Here is a 14,462-nt window from a genome sequence, read left to right on the forward strand (position 1 = left end):
AGAGCCCTGTGCTTGCCCAGAGGGAGAAGATTGGAGAGGGCAGGGTGGGGTGGGGATAATGTGAGAGCTTGTCAAAGTGGGCAGCTCCATGGCACTGCTTAGGGCAGCACAGGGCGGACACACGGCCAAGCTTCAGAGAGGATGAGCGGAAAACCAGACTACTGAATGCTCCTGATGAAGTGTGCCTGCTCTGCTTCATGAGACAGTTCAGCACTGCTTCCCATGAAATATCTCTAGATGCTTTGCCTGTTAGAGGGCACTTCTGCCTTGCAGAAACTGTTCTGGGGCTTGAGACAGTCACGCTCTGCTGATAGGGGTGATTTTCTGTTTTTTCTGAACAAACTCTCCTGTGGACAGTCACGTTTTGTAACTCTGACATTATTCTATTAATTCATAATCATGGTAGCATGGAAAAGCTACACGTCAGTGAATTGATTCCATGTGAATTTTCATGTTCACATTAAAGAGATGTGATGGCTTTCCATCTTTCCATCTTCTGTCAAGTTAGGTCATTGGTGCACTTGGCAGCTATGTCATTTCCTGATCATTTGGTGGAAGCAAAATACCAAAGACAGCTGAGGACCTGTCTGGTTTTAAGACTGACCTATTTCAGCAAAGCATTTGTAAGAATTCCCAGCATATGCAGAAATAAAAGCCCTATCACTGTCAAACCTATTCTTGACGAAGCCAAATACACTGTGCTTGCCCAACAGGAGACACCTCATGTTAGACTAGGATCACGAGAGACTGTAGTCAAATCAAATGGCTTTTCTGTTCTTGAAGGGCAAAATGAATCCTTGGGATTATCTGTTGTGTGTAACACAGAGCCTGGGATTTCACTGAGGGATGCATGTGTAGTGTCTACCATGTTTTATTGGGTGACATCTATTGACTAACCTGGCTGTTGTCTGAGTGGTCCGCTGTTACCGGACACCTTTCTATCTGCTGTTTGTGAACCATAATTACTTTCCTATTTAAAGGGAACATCATTAAAAAACTTCCACGAAAGACTGCAGTTTCAGTTAATGACACAGCCATTTTCTGTGTGGAGCTGGACAATGAGTGCCAGAACATCCGCTGGCTGAAGAACGCAGAAGAGGTGAAACCCAGCGATCGAATCTCCATCACGCGCTCCGGCAAACAGCACACCATGATCATCCGAGAGTGCACGATGGAAGACGCCGGTGAGATCGTCTTCCTGGCTGATGAAAGCAGGACTTCTACCCAATTCACTGTGACCAGTAAGTTTCCCTTGTGTTCAGCCTTGGTGTTGTCTCATAGAGTGGTGAGGTGCTGGCACTGCTGCCCAGGGAAGAGTGGGTGCCCCATTCCTGGATGCGTTCAGGGCCAGGTTGGATGGATCCCTGAGCAGCCTGATCTTGTGGGTGACAATGTGGAAGGGGATTGGGTCTTTAAGATCCCTTCCAACCTAAACCCACCTATGATTTTCTGATCCCTCAGTGTGCAAACACTCCTGTATTAAAGGTGTTCTTTATAGATACTGCTATGATGAGTTGTGTGGTGGCCAAAGAAAGTGGGAAGTTGGCCTGTCAGAAACGCCAACAACCTGATGTTATGGAGAGATCAAAAGAGCCAGAGAAGACAAGTTCTGGGGAAAGAGCATGGCACAACATCCCAGGGCATTCTCATTCACAAGAGGTTGGTGAGGCACTGGCACAGGTTGCCCAAGGAGGCTGTGGATGCCCCATCCCTGCAGGCATTCAAGGCCAGGCTGGATGTGGCTCTGGGCAGCCTGGGCTGCTGGTTGGTGACCTGCACACAGCAGGGGTTGGAACTGGATGAGCACTGTGCTCCTTTGCAACCCAGGCCATTCTAGGATTCTGTGATTCCATACTGGAACAGATATAAAATGATAACTGTGTAAAACATGGAGTAAAAGATGTGTGATTTGTCCATATCAGGAGGTGATTAGAAAACAATTTGTAAGCTACAAAGCTGCTTGCATTAAAGGAAAAGAAAATGAAAAGACTGCAAGAAAAAGGGAAAATATTTCTTCCTGAAAGTATGACTTCCTTCATTTTGTGGAGACCACAAAACCCTATCCTCTCTCATTCTCCTTTTGACACAACAGCACTGGGAGGACCCTGTGCATTGGTGGTAGCTATGCTAGAAGTGTAGAGGCCTTTGGATTGTTTAGCTTTACCTAGGAGACTGAAATATAGGCAGGGTGAAGGATTCCTTCAGTTGGCAAATCTGATCTGAGCAAGGGTCTCATGCTAAGCAGCAGCAGGAGCAGTGTAGCAGATCATGGACCTGAATTTGGGTGAAGCTGCCTGATTTTATGAAGCTATTCACATTTCTTTTGGTGCTATGCTTCCCAAATGAGTGGTTTCTGGCTCTGCTGAGGCACCATTCTGCATGTGAACATCAACTCTACTCACCATCTGGGAAGATTAGTGCTGCCTTTCTCCCACCAGCATCACCGAATTGCAATTGCTCAGTGGTAAAAGAGGAATCCTTGAAGAAAGATTTACAACTGTTGTGTTATCTGAAGCACTTGGGGCATTCTGATGCTATTAAACTATATGTATTAATGAGGGGGGGAAAAAAAGGTGGGCATCTTACTGCTGTGATGGTTCCTAAGTTATTTGGAAAGCTGTACCGTCCAACCACTCATTCTATTTGATGGAGGTGACAAAGAGCACTTTAATTTCTGACTGCTGTTTAAATTATGAAGCTAGAGCTGGTTCCTGGAGCAGAAAAAGCTCAGAAGCTGTCCTCCTACAAGCAGGAACCTCTGAGCAAAATATGACATCTCAATTTCTGGTGGTAAGGTCAGGAGATCTGATTCCGGCGTCTGGCTTCTGGCTTCATGCTATGTTAGTGGAACCTTTGGCATCTAACTCTGACCAGCAGCTGGTAACAGAGCACCCCAAAACAGTTGTGTCTATTTATGTAATGAAGGAAAAGTGTATCGCATTGAGATTTCCTATTTTTACACTTTGCATTTTTGATTGGCTGCTGGAAGAATCCTGTACATCGTGTCCACACCATTTTCAATTAGCTGGATGAGTCTTTTGTTGGCAATTTAATACCATTTACTAGGCAGGCAATATTTATATATTATTTGATCAGGCTTCTGCATTTTTATTATGCCTGTTTTGCAGAAGGGTAAACTGAGGCAGAGAACAGCTCAGCTCCTCCAGTCTTTGGTTTTTAATCTAGATTCAGCACACAGGCTCTCTCTACAGTCATGAATACTTAAATATCTTCAACTTGTGGCTCATTACTTCCATTTCAGGCTGCCCAGAGAAGCTGTGGATACCCCATCCTTGGTGTTCAAGGCCAGGTTGGATGGGTGCTGGGCAGCCTGAGCTGGCTGGGGGGCAGCCAGCCCATGGCAGGGGGTTGGAGCTGGATGGTCTTTAAGGGTCCTTCCAGCCCATAGAATCTGTGATTCTATGATTTCAAGCACGTCCTTTAAGATGGGATGAGTTCTCCTGAATGTGCTGTTCTCCATAGGATATAAATTGGAGTCTGGATGGCTGACTTAAACCAGACACCAAACTTTCTGATGGCCAAAATTAAACGAAATCAATCCTTTACTGTGTCAGTAGTCTGTAACTAGAGTGCATCAGGCAATTCCCAGCCTCCTGCCTGTATCAGTGGCTGCACATAGTGAATAAGTCTGATGGGATTTTAACCTCTAAAATGTTCAAAAGCAACCAGAGGGTGAATGAATGTATTCAATATGCAAATACCTGCAGGAATAAACTTGTCATACATGACCTCAGGTGCCAGAATGGCCACATCTCTTTGGCTGCAGGATCCCATGGCGAGGACGTGTCTTTGTGTCATTTCCTTTTCAACTGTATTCCTCAGCCCCCAAACTTGGCTCTGCATAAATTGTTAAAACACGTCTTTCCTGACAGAGATCCCTGATGACAGCCATCACTCTTGGGAGACAAAGTTTACAAAATGCCTTCTGTCTGGGAGTGGCACAGAATTCAAAGGCAGAACAGGGGGGAGATTCCCAGAAGAAAGTGGCTGTGGAGAACAGCCAAGCTCATGGACCAAGCAATTGAGTCCATGGAGGAACGGACTCCAAAACCACTGCACTGCTTATTCATATCTATCATTTACCTATAAAATGTTGTAGCCATGCCACGTTTAGCTGGTCTGTGCTTAAAACTGTTAAGAAGCCAGACTAAAACATTTCCACGCCTCTGGAACAGGTTCTTGAGAAGAAATGTAGACTGTAGGCTCCTGGTGGAGGAGTGGATTTACACTGCCTCTCAGGATGACACGTCTGTGTGTAGAGATAGCAAAATATCCCTGTGCTTTTCCTTACGTAGTGGACAGGTGGATGAAGAGCAAAATCCCTTATAAATATATTTTTTTAAAGCCCGGATTCACACCACAATCTCTAATGATGATTTTATCCACTTTCTGAGTGCAAATAACAAACAGTATCAGCTTGCTTTATCCAGGAACTGTATGGGAAGTGAGATGGGTCTGTATCTAGCATTGAAAGCTTCAGCCTATGAATTGTTCGTAGTAAACTCTGAAAGGATCTTCTATCCTTTCTTTTGCTTTGCAATGCAAAGGTTTTGCAGAGATTTATTAACTCAGGATAATGTTTAAGACCACTGTAAGCTCTAGTTTTTCTCAGTCAGATACAGTGGGTTTCTCACTGTTTTTCACCTTTGGAGCCTCCCATCCCTGGAGGTATTTAAGAGACATGGGGACACAGTTAATGGTGGGACTCAGTAGATCATGCTGAAAGTTGAGTTTGATGATCTGGAAGGTCTTTTCCAACCCAAATGACTTTATGATAAAATTTCTGTACGTATTTCTGTTCAGTTCCCAGAAAACCTCCCACTCAGCCCCCAGTTGACCCCGTGGTGAAAAATAAAACAGAAACCTCAGTGACGCTGGCATGGTCCCCTCCGAAGATGCACCGCCCCATTCCAGTCGATGGCTACGTTGTGGAGCGCAAGAAACTGACGGGCTTTGCCTGGGTGAGGTGCCACGAGTCTCACGTCCCTGTCCCAGAGTTCACGGTGAGCAATCTGTCCGAAGAGGCTGATTATCAGTTCCGAGTGTCTGCAGTCAATGCGCATGGACAGAGCCCGTACCTGGAATTCCCAGGGAGCGTGCACCTTGGTAAGCACAAAACCCCCCCCAGAAATGGATCGGTGTGTGCTGAGCAGCTGTGTTGGGTCCCTGAGGACATTTCCGTTGGCTTTAAGGAAAGCAGTGTGTTAACGCACCAAAGTCTTTCATTCTCTCCTAGTTCTCCTGTCTCGTTTCAACCTCCATCTACTGCTAAAGTGATGCAAGTTATGTTTGTGTGACAGAGCTGTGAATATCCTTATGTTACCTCACATGTGCAAGAGGCAGAGCTTTCTGTAACAGGTCTGAAGCATATAAGTGTTTCTTCCGGTACTCATGCAAAGGGAGAAGTAGAAATGTACTCATGATTTAATCTTCCATCCATAAATGAGATACCAGCCTTGCATCTAAAGAGTGTTCATGTGATGATCATGATGCCATGAAAACCAGGTTCCAGTTGGTTTCTCCTTCATCTCAGAGCACCTAGAAGAAATGCAGGATTACCCTTTATTTGTTGGGTGCCAACGTGCCACAGAATCACTGTGTACCATGGGGTTGTTTCTTCCTTTGATTCATTGCACTGTGCAGTCTCTGCTCAGACTCTGGTCATTTCTGTTATTGTGTCATTCTTTTCCCTTGCTGCCTGAATATGCCTGTGCTTCCCTAGAATATCTAGAAGCAATTAGTGGGTGGAATGGACTGCTGAGGATCTTTCTGAAATATAAGAGCAATACATCTCATTAAAACACAATGTAACACGCTTGCTAGGCAGCCTGGGTGGCTTGAGATGCTTAGCAGGTCTGTTATGCCTTGAAACATCTTAGTTAATGTATACCTGTTGTTCTAACTATGCAAAAAACAGGAGTCACTCTTGTGCCACAGGTCAGTTAACTGCAGCTGTAGAAACCAAATCCCATTCATTAATCATGCGCTGTATTCAGTGCATGCAAAACATGTGCAGGATTTTATTCTCATGTCTCATTTAGTCTAAGAACTTTGTTCTTAGGAAGAGCTGTTCTGTTGCATGGCCTTTTGATGTCAGACATACAAGTTGTTCTTCTTCCTCAGAACCAGTCCTGGCTGTGAAATCTCCCCTAACAACTGGTGAAGCTGTATCTGGAGGGGATGCTGTGTTTACTATTGACCTTACAACAACATGTTCTGGAACTTGGTACCTCAATGGCAAAGTCTTACAGGAAAGTGAGACCTGTATTATCAAGAGAACCCAAACTACTCACAGTCTAATCATAAAGAATGTCACCAAGAGCGATGATGGAGCAGAAGTGAAATTTGTTGCCAAAAATGTTGATGTCAGCACCAAGATGAGAGTGAGAGGTATTTACTGTGATTGAATGATCAAGCATCTTTCAGTCAAGGCATAGTTGCTGTGATCTGATGGTTAGGACTGGGGCTGCAAGCATTCACTTTCTGTACCAAATATCTGAAACCGCATCATATGGACTAATGTGGGTCCTGGTAATGGCCTAAACATGATAGCACTGAGTTTAGAGTAAGCCAATCTACCCAGCTGGGTTGCTGAACTAGAGTGCTTCATGCCATCTGGTGAATGCAGTCCACAGCCATTGGTCAGTGCATTCAGTCACCAGCTCTACCACTGCATCACCTTAGAGCAGTACTTTCAGCTCCAGGTTCAGCCAGCCCTTCTGATTGCACTGGGTTTATTTAGAAGTAGAGCAGCAATCATGACAATGATATCTCTATCAATCAGCTTTGCATGACAAAAGATAACGAATAAACGTTCATTATGGGAGGACCTGTTTGTCTTTGGGTGAAGACCTCTGCAGTAGCATGTTTAGAGCATTATTAATCAGTAGAACAAGATGTATTTTTTCTCAGTGAATATGGCAAGAAGACCAAATTAAACATCTTGAATTGCTTAGTATTGACACAATAAGAGTGCAGGAACAGAACATATTGCTTCTTGAAAGATCTTGCAGCAAGCATTGATCATGTTGGCCTGACATAAATCAAAATAACGAGGCTTTTGCTCCTGACAGGTGCTGCAGTGAGATTTACCAATAAGAGCAAAGATGTAGAAAAGATTTCTGCTCGGTTGCGTGAGGAAGCCAAACTTCAGGCTGAGCTTTCAGACACAGACGCTACTGTGAAGTGGATGAAGGATGGGAAGGAGCTCAAAGCCAATGAAAAACACGAACTGCAGATTGTGGGGAAGAGACGCGTCCTGAAAATTCACGACGTCGCAATGGAGGATGCTGGAACTTATCAGTGCATCTGTGAGGGGGACAAAATGCTCTATCAGCTTTCAGTGAAAGGTATGTGATGGTCTGGGCTGTCTTCTTCCTGCTCAGAGCCAACAGACTGCATTCACTTGACTCCCCGACAGTGCAGCTGCTTTCAGACAGCATCTGGAGTGTTTTCAGTGGTTATTTTGACTTGAACTGGCAAATCCACTTTGTAGAGCCACCTGATTTCTGTATTTTGTCCTGTGATTTGTCCCTAAGATACAGAAGGAATCAAGGGAAAGATAGGAAAAAGAGCATCCTAGCCCTCCTGCTCCTCTCTCAGAGTGGCCAGAGGAGAATGTAAATAGTTTTTGTTGTAGCAGTGATCCAAACTGTGGACCATAGCTGTGAGGAGTTACTGGGGTGTTTACAGAATCACAGAATTGTAGGGGTTGGAAGGGATCTCCAGAGATCATGAAGTCCAACCCCCTGCCAAAGCAGGTTCCCTACAGCAGGTCACACAGGTCGGCATCCAGGCAGGTCTTGAACATCTCCAGAGAAGGAGACTCCACCACCTCCCTGGGCAGCCTGTTCCAGTGTTCCAGTTTACCTAGCTGTCATTCCATGGTGGTTTTTTTCTTACACAGATGTAGTGAGAAACTTAACTTTTCCACTCAGCTCCCTGTTCTGCTGCAGGCTGCAGGTCTCATCTCTGAGATCCGCATGCTGGGCCTTGATTGCAGTAAATGAGATCCTTTGTTTTCTCCATTGGCAGATTTTCTATTTCTGCAGAACTCTCTGCAGATTACATGAATACAAATGCACCTTCTTTCCAGCAAAGCTTGCCTTTTTTGTTGTTGTTGTTTTTTACACCGATTATGTATGAGGTTCTTCATCACGTTCTCCTGGCTTGTCACCCTTGTTGATCCATGCAGAAACAACAAAGCCCTAGAGTAGTGTATGCACTTTGGCATTAGAGAGCTTACTTAATTGGTTATTCTCAAAGAACAGATTCCAAAGAGGCATGGAGACAGCTCCAAACAGAACTGAAAAATGGGACTAAATTTATGGAGAGCAGAACTTTCTGCCAACACTTGTCAGCTAGTCTTAATTTTGCTTTTCTTCTCTCCCTCTGTCGTGTTAGCATAATATTTCACACTGGCAGCTCTGCCTGTAGAATTAATTGAATTAGCTGATGGACGTTTCCATGTGCTTTGCACTGTAATGTGACTATCAAATGAGTAATCAGTGCTGGTATTTTAAAATCTCTGCTGGCAAGCTGCAAGACAAGCAACTGCTGTTGGTAGCTTGGTTACTGCAGAATCAGCTTTCATACATCTCATATGTAGGGGAGGGACCCTTAAGGATCAGCTAGTTCAACTCCCCTGCAATGAACAGGGACACCACAGCTCCATCTGCCCTGTCCAACCTGCTTTTGCCCATCCCCAGGCTCACAAATCTTATATCCATGCCACGCTCTCCCAGTATTTCACCATGCTGCATCACCACCTGTGTCTTCTGTTCCTGTAAATCAGAGCTAGCTGGTAAATCATCTGATGTGAGGATCAGCTGTGTCCATCACATGGGCATCACATGGCTGCTGGGAGGCTCTGTCGAGCTGCAGCCAGAGGTGTGTCACCCCTGGGCCTCGTGCCCAAAGGAGCCCACAGGAAAGCGTTCTTGCAGTTTGTCATGCACTGCACTGCCACGAGACTTCACATGCCAGACATTCTCTGATATGTGACCTCCTGCATCCAGGCAGGACATCTGAGATGTCCCCTTCAGCCTGCTGTGGCTGCTGTTTCACCCTGGTTTTTCCAAGGAAGGGGAAGGCACGTGAATGAAACTGTTCTCCTGCTCTTCCTCCCAAACCTTTGTGCCACGCTGGTGGAGAAGCAGAGATCTCAGCAACATCCATCCTTTGCAGGGAGGTTGGGTACAAGAGGTGTTGTTATCCCATGAAGGAAGGTGGTGGGGTCATCATCCCTGGAGGCGTTCAGGAACTGTGGAGATGTGGCCCTGAGGGATGTGGTCAGTGGGCATTGTGGGGTGGGTTGGGATTGGAATCAAAGGAGGACCCCCATGTGTTTCACCAGGAAGCATTGCTGGTAACAACACCTTTGGAGCAGATTCAGGTAGGGTCATGCTCAGCTGGTCCAGTCCAGAGGCTGTTCCTCCTTGCTGCAGTATCTGCAGTGAAAACCAATTTGGGCTCACATCCAGCAGTGGTGAGGGGACTACGATTATAAGAGACAGTTTCTGAAAAATGAATTAAATTTGACTGTATTACAGGATGGAGTTAAATGTATTTACAGGATCTTGGGCACCTCAGTGTGCATCAGCAAGCTTTTGAGCTCCTAAAACACGGGCGTTCTGTAAAATGTTGTTGAATTTGTATTACACATGGATGTTCTTGGAACTGCAGAACTGCATGCATAATTCAGACTTTGATTTTAGCAGCTTTGACTTCACAGTCTCAACAGACCAACTCAGTTGTGTGCACTTTAAAAATGATATGTCAACAAGAAGTTGGAAAACAAACTCCATTACCTAAGGTAAAACGGGACTGTGGCCTTAGGCTTAAACTTCTGGCAAAGATAGTGGTGAGGTTTTGAATATTTGCAGTCAATTATTCCGCCATGTGTTAATAGTTTCATCATCTAACTTCCATGCTCCAGTTAATTTCCAGAAAGGAATTTGTTTTTCTTTTCAGTCCTAAGTGATATCTCCATCTTGATTTGTTTGCCAGGAGGTTACAAAGCAGTAATTGAACATCCTCCATTGCTTTTCTTCCAGTTTGCATATTCCAATTCTTTCCTTGGTTTTCCTATTTCAAATATTTTCTTGAAGCCTAGGGCTTCTTTTGGCTCAGTCCCCTGTGTGGTGTTTGTCCTTTGCCTGTTGGAGATAAGATAATTTGGTACATGGTTTATAAAAGCTGCCAGTTTGTTGGCTTCTGAACTGGAATCTAGCAATTAGAACCAAGAATGAACGTGTACATTTGGTCTTATGATAAATGAATACCTCATGTTCACCAATGTCCCTGCAATTATTTTCCATCCCTGCGTATCCGTATTTTGTTTCAGCACTGGCAAACTTCATAAACAAAGAGAAAACTGGAGGAGTTATCAGGGCTGTTGCTGGAAAACAAGCTGAATTTGTTTCTGAGACCTCAGAAGCCAATGTCATGGTTAAGTGGTACAAAAATGGCAAAGAAATCACGGCCAGTAAGAAATTCACAATGGAAGATAAAGGGAAACTGCATAAGCTCATGGCTTCAGCTGTGACAAAAGAAGATGAGGGGACATACGTCTGCAAAATTGGAGATGACACTCTGATTTTTGATTTGAAAGTCTCAGGTAAGTTTGTGAGGCAAACGTGGGATCAGAATCCATGTTAAGCACTTAAGACTTGGTTCATTTTACTTGTCTAACCCTGTGGCTTTCAAGCATTTAGGACAAAGACTGCACAGTACTATTTAAGTGTTCTGACCTTACTGTGGTCCCTATGCAAATCTACAGCATGAGCAAATAACTGAACCATGGTGTGATGAATTCAGGTGAGCCCTCACTCCAGCTGGGGCTGGAGTCACAACTTGACCCCTCACATCTGGGCTTCCTTCTTCTAGTTCATGAATTGCCTCAGCACTTGCATTATCTCTGAACCTATGACAGAAGTCCTAAATTCTTAGCATGGGAATCCTGTCTCCTCTTTTGACAAAGTAAACTCCATATTTGTAGAGTTCAGGGTCTCCTGCTGTACCCAAAGGACGTTGTGATCTCTGAGGTGTCTCCCTGAGGTGCTGTAAGCACAGCCATTAGCTCATGGCATGTGCCCATCAGCATAAAATGCATGTAAAGCACTGTCAGGTCAAGCCTGCAGGAGTAATGCTTGTCGCTGACATGTTCCTGTTCAGGGTGGAGCTGGAGGGTAAAATAACACCAGGAATTTTCAGTGAAATTCAATATCTGTGAAATTCAGCTGACTGATTCGCAGAGCCTGGGGGGAAGTTCTATTTTCTGGCTTGTACCTTGAGTCTGCTTTCTATAACCCAGTCCTCAGTCACAAACTGAAACTCTACTGAAAGCCTCTCGTTGAGTAGGCATGTGCTGCAGTGCCATGCTTGTGACCTTTAGCAGCAGAGCCATGTTACTCTGGTCACGGAGTCATTGAGATTGATAAAGATCCTCTCGTCCAGCTGCCCAGTCATCACCATCGTGATGCTCACTATCTAACTAACCAAAAAACTCAGCAGACCTGATAAAACGAGCACAGCACTGGATTTGGGATCACTGGGGTTTCCTAAGGTATTGAAGGATTGCTTGCAGGTGGTGTTGGTTCAGGTATTCACTCTGCACCCCACCTCCAGTTCTATTTGGTTGAGAATCCTACATTTTGCAATTTCACTTTGAGTATAATTCAAAGACCCTGGATTTACCTGTTGAAAAACTGATCTAAAACAAGCCAAGAAGACTCCATTTGAACTGGTTGATGCAGAGCAAAAGATATCCCCAAAGGACAACTTGCACTCTTTGAACATTATTGGATGAGAGATAAGATTTTAAAAGTTCTGGGGCTGTCTTTGAGCATCAAATGCAGAAGAAGCCTGCATGATTCCCTGAGATTGGATGCTTCCTGCTTCGGTGGCCATGTGTGTAGGGTTAAGGGAAGCATGGCTGTAACTCCTATCACAAAGCATCACGTGGCTCAGACAGAAAAGCCATCAAGCAGGGTTAATTAGGAGCCCCAAATGGTCACAAGACAGATTACTTTCCTGCCCCTAAGACTATCTGTATGGTATGGATTTATGCTATTAGTTCTCAACAGCCTGACTCTAGAGGGACTGTTCTTCTTTGGTCATCTACTTTTAAAAGAATAGATGGCTCCTAACTATTACAATTTTTAACGAAATATTTGTTCATTGCCACAATGTGCCTGGCACAGCAATTGGCCTTGGTGCTTTCAGTGACTGAAAGCAACAGTTGTTGCTAAAAGAAATGCAATACTAAGCTGGGACTGCATGAAGCTGACAGCCATCAGTTTGCTCCTCAGGCAGGTTCTGTCTGGATGGAATGAAGGGCATGAAATACTGAAGTGCTCATCAAGTGCTGCTTGTTAGCTTAGAGACAGGGTGTTGAATAGGTTTGTTCACGTATTGCAAACACGTGACTTAGCTGCCTTCATTTAGCTTCAGAAAAACGTGCAGAATACAGAAATGATTAAAAAAAAAAAAGAAGCTGCACAGAACTTATCCTTTGCTTACACAGGTCTGTCATTAATGCCTCGGTGCAAAACCAGCAATCTCATGACACACTGGGATACCTGGGTGCATTATAATAGGATGTGCACCAGCACTGAGGCTAAGCACTGCTTGAGAAGGATGAAAACAGAATTGCAGAGATTTTCCAGTTCCACTTGTTTGGCAAAACACACTGACTGTTATTTTCTATCACAGCAATTCTGCAGCAATTTTACTTATGGAAACAGTCAATTTGGAGGCTTAATGTGTTAATACAGAGTCATAGAATAGCCCAGCTGGAGTGTACCCCCCTGGATTAACAAGTTCAACTTTGTGTATGAGTGTGCACGTGTATGTAAGATTACTTTATTCATATGTATCTGTGTATAAAGCATTAATCAACAGCCAGCTGCCAAACTGAAGGCCATTCTGTACTAACTCTCTGGATGACCTGGAACTTGAGCAATGAGTATCCCAGCACAGGTAACTGCAGTATCTCAGCTGGAGCTGTGTGGAGCTGTGTAAGAGCAGCTTTAACACTGTCGTAGTTAAATTACAGCAGAATCATGCACATGTTTGTATGCGAGTGCCTCCAGAGATGAAACTTGATCACCCAAGTGTGATGAGCAGAGAAATTACAATCAGTTCTAATTGTATCTTAACTCTGTTCTGGATAACCCTGAGTCAGGGTGTAAACCACTTTCTCTTTTTCTCCCCAGATGAAGCCGTTAATTTTGTCAACAAGCCCAAAACAACTCCAGAAATATCAGTCAGTCCTTCTGAAGACCTGGAGCTGGTGTGTGAGGTGTCAGCTGCAAGCGGAGCTGTCGTATGGAAGAAGGATCAAACAGAGGTAAAGCAGGACCAGAGGACAACCATCATTTCCCAAGGGACACACCGCAAGCTCATCGTCAAAAACGTGACCCTGAAAGACCAAGGGAGCTACAGCTGTGAAACAAAGGATGACAAAGCAACATTCCAAGTCAAAGTCAGAGGTGAGAAAATGCTTGGAATCCCAGGGATAAAGGAATGCTTCATTTTGCGTGTCTTCAATTTGAAGGATCAACTTACAGCCTCTCTGGTGCAAAGCATTTTGGCTGTAGGACTTGCTTTGTTGTCAAGTGTCGTAGCAACACTGTTATGCATGTGCTTTTACATCCAGCAGTGAATAAATGCAACAAATGATAGGCAAGGAGGGTAACTTCTGCACCTCTCACAGTCAGCTGGTGTGTGCAGGGTTACAGAGCAAGGGCACGCAGTGTGTGCAAGGGGAGAGAAAAGGGGAGGCGTTTGAAGAGATCTGGTTATGAAATTTGAATGACACAAATAGGTGGAAAATGCAAATAATCACTGACTCATAGAATCACAGAATGGCCTGGGTTGCAAAGGAGCACAGTGCTCATCCAGTTCCAACCCCCTGCTGTGTGCAGGTCGCCAACCAGCAGCCCAGGCTGCCCAGAGCCACATCCAGCCTGGTCTTGAATGCCTGCAGGGATGGGGCATCCACAGCCTCCCTGGGCAACCTGTTCCAGAGAGCTGTTCCCTTCTGATCTAGTGGAACTATAGAGAGACATCAGAAGAGAAAAAGAGATGAGGGAGGGGGGTTCAGGCAGTGCATGCAGGTGCTCAAAATCTCCTGTCCAAATCTGTGTTCAGACTATGAAATGTTTAGCTTTGTCCCATACATCTTTCATTTCCCAAGGCAAAATAGAGAGGAAAGTGCTTTCCTGTCTCAATGAGGCATCGTGATACTCCCTGTGAAGGGCAACTATAGTGAAACGGGGGGGGAAATGGAGTAAGCTCTGCAGCAGACAACAGCAAAAATCTCTTTGTGACTGCTGTGATCTCCCTGCAGAGAAAGAAGACGTGTTTACAAACAAGGAGAAGGTGCAGAAAGAGGTGAAGGCTGCACCAACAGAAAATGCCACGCTGAGCTGCGAGGT

General features: G+C 44.7%; 1 protein-coding gene across 1 annotated transcript in view; it reads left to right on the plus strand.

The window, feature by feature from the left end:
- Window positions 1–14,462, plus strand: part of OBSCN (obscurin, cytoskeletal calmodulin and titin-interacting RhoGEF) — a 153,205-nt gene that overhangs the window by 8,735 nt on the left and 130,008 nt on the right. The window contains 7 exon segments of the mRNA XM_042817438.1: window positions 981–1,241; window positions 4,825–5,127; window positions 6,145–6,411; window positions 7,095–7,370; window positions 10,367–10,639; window positions 13,239–13,514; window positions 14,375–14,462. The exon segment at window positions 14,375–14,462 is cut by the window's right edge and continues 4 nt beyond it. Coding sequence (XP_042673372.1) covers window positions 981–1,241; window positions 4,825–5,127; window positions 6,145–6,411; window positions 7,095–7,370; window positions 10,367–10,639; window positions 13,239–13,514; window positions 14,375–14,462 — 1,744 coding nt within the window.

Source organism: Centrocercus urophasianus, unplaced genomic scaffold, assembly GCF_019232065.1.
Source record: "Centrocercus urophasianus isolate 14NV4802_14NV808 unplaced genomic scaffold, USGS_Curo_1.0 seq_16, whole genome shotgun sequence".
Lineage (NCBI taxonomy): Eukaryota > Metazoa > Chordata > Aves > Galliformes > Phasianidae > Centrocercus > Centrocercus urophasianus.